At 31.2% G+C, this 5,478-nt stretch overlaps 1 protein-coding gene across 1 annotated transcript; it reads left to right on the forward strand.

The window, feature by feature from the left end:
* Positions 1-1,582: 1,582 nt before the first annotated feature.
* On the forward strand, positions 1,583-5,006 carry LOC115988010 (lysosomal Pro-X carboxypeptidase-like). The gene is made up of 9 exons (XM_031111637.1): positions 1,583-2,032; positions 2,452-2,641; positions 2,728-2,861; positions 3,061-3,173; positions 3,342-3,588; positions 3,717-3,872; positions 3,975-4,054; positions 4,185-4,234; positions 4,521-5,006. Exons 1-9 carry the CDS (start codon positions 1,607-1,609, stop codon positions 4,652-4,654), a joined length of 1,530 nt encoding a protein of 509 aa, XP_030967497.1. The 5' UTR covers positions 1,583-1,606; the 3' UTR covers positions 4,655-5,006.
* The last annotated feature ends 472 nt before the right edge of the window (positions 5,007-5,478 follow it).

Below are 5,478 nucleotides of genomic sequence, written 5' to 3' on the forward strand. Positions count from 1 at the left end.
AAGATAGATAGACCTGTATAAGATAGTACTACTAAGTACCATGTTAAAACTTACAATTGGACCATTAAGTAAAACTAATAATAGATTTTAAAAAGAAATTACCCCAGTGATAGATTATTATAATTGTCTTAATTAATTATCTTATAATACCAGCAACTGGACTATTAAGTAAAACCAATGATAGATTTCCCAAAAAAAAAAAAAAAAACCCTAATGATAGATTACCTACAATGAACTAATCTCAAAGCGAAGAGTCGTGTATGAGTGTAGGCGTAAATTTGTACATCAAGGCAAATTGGAAATGAACTGTTTGAAAATAAAATCATCAATGACACCATTAATAGGGTGTTTACAATATAATATTGGACAACTAATTTTAAAAGTATTAAGTTTATCAAGAACTTGAATATTATCAATTATTTTAGTTGGAAAATCAAATTTATACTTGGTTTTTCAAAATATAGATTATATTAGTTGGCTTTTTAGATAGTATTCATGTTTTGAATTATACAAGAAATATTAATAATTTTTTGTGCATACCAAACTCTAAAAAAGGGTCATTTTTAAGGCCGTTACCAAATAGAAAAAGAAAAAGAAAAATGAAAATGAAGTATTTTTTTTTTTGAGGAAAAAAAGATGAAAATGAAGTAAATTTTAAAAAATTGTTTTTTAAAAAATAATTCATTTTACAAAAAATATTAACATTAAAACAAATGGAGCGTTATACTTAAATGGAAGACCATTTATCTCTCAACGAGCTATTTGTTTTAGTTGCTTTTTTTAAGAGATTTGGTTGAGTATAACTTTTTTGAAACTTACCCTTTTCTTTTTTAGTTATATATAATCTTTCATTAAATAAAAATATCAGTAATTGCAAATTCCTATTAAAAAAAACCAACTATCTACATTATGTTTTCAATACACAAATCCCATTCGACTTAGACCATTTCATTTTATTTTTAATTTCGCAATCTACACTACTTAATGTCATTTGTTCTATAAAATCTTGATAATTCCTTTATGTTTTCTTGGTCAAATTTTTGAACATTATATTTATCTCAGAGTATCAAAGCTTACTTTTACTACAATAATGTGAAATATCAATTGTTTTATTCGTCAATTTATTTTTACAACATACTCCTATAAGAATATCTAAATATACCCAATTTTTCATCTATAACCAAAACATATTAATATGTTCCTCCTATTCCTATGAGAAAAGCCCTTCGCACTGCGATGCCTATATATATCGGCTTGATCTTTCATAAGTGGAGACTTTTCAATTTTTTTAGAAATATACAAATTCAATAGGGTCCGGATATTTACTCAATTCTTCAGATGTTTTAATAATGATCAATACTATATTTTGAATGGTCATGAAAAAAACAAGTAAAATTTTAGTCAATGGTAGCCACACAGAAAAAAAAAGTGGGTACTATAGATGACAAAGTCAAGATACTAATTATAACATATAACAATGATTTTGAATGCAAAAATCATGCAATTATTTTGGGATCAACTCAAATTTAGTAGTATATAAGTAGTTATTTTCTACGTAAATATGTACTAATAGTTTCCCACTCAAGCACACATTCTCTCACATATCATGGCCATTAGAGCTCCAAGATCATTCCAGGCAGCTCTATGGCTTCCATGCTTGCTTATTCTCTTGCTCTTTGTTACGTTCACTTCTGCTTCTCCACCAAGGAGTTCGAAGCTCGGTGTGCTACGAGGATACAATAAGGAAAGTAAAAGTGTATACGACTCATCTCTAATTGAATCTGAATCAAACAAAGATTACCAAACATTCTATTATGACCAAACACTCGATCACTTCAACTATCAACCCGTCAGCTACACCACTTTCCGACATAAATATGTCGTGAATTTTAAGCATTGGCGTGGCGCCAAGGCGGCTGCTCCCATATTTGCATATATGGGAGAGGAGTCTTCCCTAGACGACGATATTGGTTCTATAGGATTCATGATGGAGGGTGCTCGCAGGTTTGGTGCTTTGGAGCTGTACATAGAGGTGAGAAAAAAAATATTGTTACTTAATGGCTACATATAGTTACATATTTAAAATAAAGAATCGCTATGAGAATAACAAGATCGCTAGAAGCCTAGAACCACTCCTAAAATATTACATGTAAAAATATAATTGTAAGAATCATACAAATGAAAAAAAAAGGAATCAAGCAAATGCCTGAAATCCTATGGGACTTTCCATAGAGATTAAATTTCTATCTTTATTTGCTTCAACCACTGGATTCGGTACATTAAATATATGATTTTGCTGCTGTTGATAATTAATTAATCATATAGAATTAGTAACATTGTACCTTTAATGACCTTCATTTTTTTTTTCTTTATTGGAACAAATTCACAGATGGCAACACCATCATGGAAATATATTCTAAAGTTGTACTTTCATAACGATTTTCCTTGCAGCATCGCTTCTATGGAGAATCAGTCCCGTATGGATTTACAGGAGAAGAAGCATTGAAAAATGCTACCGTTCGTGGCTACTTTAGCTCAGCTCAAGCTATAGCAGATTATGCAGAAGTAATTATAAACTTGAAGAAAAACTTATCAGCCGAGTCTTCTCCAGTTATAGTAGCTGGAGGATCTTATGGTGGAAGTGAGTCCTATGAATATTAGAAATTGAATCTCACTCAGACTAAACTTCATATATTAATGTTTTCCACTTTTTTATTTTTCCAACAGTGCTTGCAGCGTGGTTCCGCCTAAAGTATCCTCATGTTGCAATCGGCGCATTAGCCTCTTCAGCACCCATTCTTTACTTCGATGACATTGTGCCATCAAATTCATATTATGCCACTGTTACCAAGGATTTTCAGGTTAAAATCAATAGTTTATACCATACTTAACTTTGTACCATAAATTCATGCCAAGAGGCTGGCTTGCAGTTTAGTGACATTTATAGTTTGATCTCCTTTAGAAAGAGAATCATGGTTCAAATTCCTCGTTCCTTACTTGTAACAATTGAATTATCGCAAAAAAGAAGAAAAAAATTACATTGTATTATGGATTTTGCAGGAGGTTAGTTTGAGCTGCTATAATACCATAAAGAGCTCATGGTCAGAGATTGATAGAGTTGCTGCTAAACCCAATGGTCTTTCTGAACTCAGCAAGAAATTCAATACTTGCATGTAATAATGCTAAGTTCTTCATTTGTCTTCATATATCCCATTTCTTTGTTAACCTTAAATTACAATTTATGTTGATTCCTTGGACTATATTTTTGTTTTTCCAAGGAAAATGTTAATTTTTCTATCTTAATTGTCTTAAAACATTTTTTTTTTTATAATTACCATTAGGCCGTTGAAGACTGCATCCGGATTAAAGGATTACTTGCACACTCTGTTTGCAACTGCGGCTCAATATGATAGACCTCCAAGCTATCCAGTGACTGTTGTCTGCAAAGGTATTGACGGAGGAGCTAATGGAACCGACATTCTTGGCCGAATTTTCTCTGGAATGGTTGCTTATTACAAGGAAGATAAAAAGTGCTTTGATTTAGATGCTTTCTTTTCAGCAGATACACTGAGTGGTTGGGATTGGCAGGTAATACACATACATTTATCAATTTTCTTTTTCTGATTCAATCAATTTCATTTTACAAAATTTTGGCATTCACAGCTTCAACACTTACCAGACTTTATTGTAATTAAACCTCTTCTTGGCCTGTGTAGACATGTAGTGAAATGGTTATGCCAATTGGGATTGGCCCGAATGACACCATGTTTCCTGCATCACCATTTGTTTACAAAAAATTTAAGGACTCCTGCATGAATACATTTGGAGTCGAACCTAGGCCCCATTGGGTCACAACTTATTATGGTGGTCAAGTATGGCTACTCTCTCTCTCTCTCTCTCTCTCTCTCTCTCTCTACAAGTGATGTAAAAATAATGAACATGAATTTTTTTTGTATCTCAATGTAAAATTGCAGCATATAAAGACGATTCTCAAGAGATTTGGTAGCAACATCATCTTCTCCAATGGCCTCCGTGACCCTTATAGTAGTGCAGGGTAACTTTTCAAAAATACATAATCTAGTTTTTTTTTTTTTTTTTTTTTTTGGGCAAAAATATTTATTGTTTTATTTTGTAATATTTGGTATTTAGTGGTCTAATAATGATCCAATATTTGCTTATTTCAGGGTGTTGGAAAACATATCAGACACCATACTTGCCCTGTCTACAAAAAATGGTAATTCATAATAATTTATGCAATAAAGTTTCTCATACACTCATTAACATATAGTACAAACGCATTGCATCCCCAATTTTACAGGTGATGTCCACATTTAAAATGTGATAGTGGTAATATGTACAAAAAAAAGAAAAAGAAAAAAAAAAGATTGTGATAATTAATAACCTATTTATAATCATAACAGTTTCACTTAACTTTTGGATCCCAAAAAAAATCAAAATAATTATCTTTTGTTGGCCTTTATTGAATAACAAGTTTACTCATATAAAGTTGATTTCTGTAGGGTCTCATTGCCTTGACATATTGCCTGCAAGGGCAGATGACCCAGAGTGGTTGACCGCACAGCGAAATGAAGAATTCAAGATAATCAAAATTTGGCTTGGCAAGTACTACAGAGATTTGCATATGTTTGCATAGAAGTTCACTCATAATGTTTTTCATGGATTATGAAGTTGACACAAAAAATCAGATTCAGCTTTTAGTGTGGACCAAAAATCATGTGAGACCTTATTAGCAAGCATGCATGATATTGAAAAGGCTTAAAAAAACTATGTCAAATGGGAAACCTTAGTTTATTTATTTAGGGAAATGGGATTTCGGGATGGATGGAGTTAATGAATTTACTCTTGTACTTCTACGATTATTCATTTCCCATGTTTGGTGAATGTTACATCAACTTGATTTTTAAAGAGGTAGAGGATATTCAAATAGGCAATCCTTATTTACCATTGCTTTTCATTCTGATTATAGAGATAGGGAGAAGAATGTTGAGGAAAATTAAAAAATGAAGCTTTCATTTTGTTCAAGTGAAATAGATTTGGTTTGGAAGAGTAAGAATCACAAGATATATGAATAAGATAAAAAAAAAAAAAAAAAAAAAAAAAAAAAAAAAAAAAAAAAAAAAATGCCGGCCCACCACACACGCAGAAATGTTGTTGTCATTTATTATTTTCTACTAAAAAAAAATGGGTAAATTAAAAAAAATTTCTCTTGAGTTATGCAAGAATGGCATTCCGCCCCAAAACTTAAGGGTTGGTTTAGTTGAAGAATGAAAAGTGAGTATAGAAATGTAAAAATGATAATTAAAAATAATTAAAAAAAAGTAAAAGAATCGAAAGATGAGTATGAGTATGATAGACTGGATGAAAATATTGAAAAAATAGAGAATATGAATTGAAAACTTTTATTTTCTATCATCCTCATTTTCCACCGACACGTCCAACATAGACCATACAAGAAAT

The sequence above is a fragment of the Quercus lobata genome, chromosome 4 (genome assembly GCF_001633185.2).
Source record: "Quercus lobata isolate SW786 chromosome 4, ValleyOak3.0 Primary Assembly, whole genome shotgun sequence".
NCBI lineage: Eukaryota > Viridiplantae > Streptophyta > Magnoliopsida > Fagales > Fagaceae > Quercus > Quercus lobata.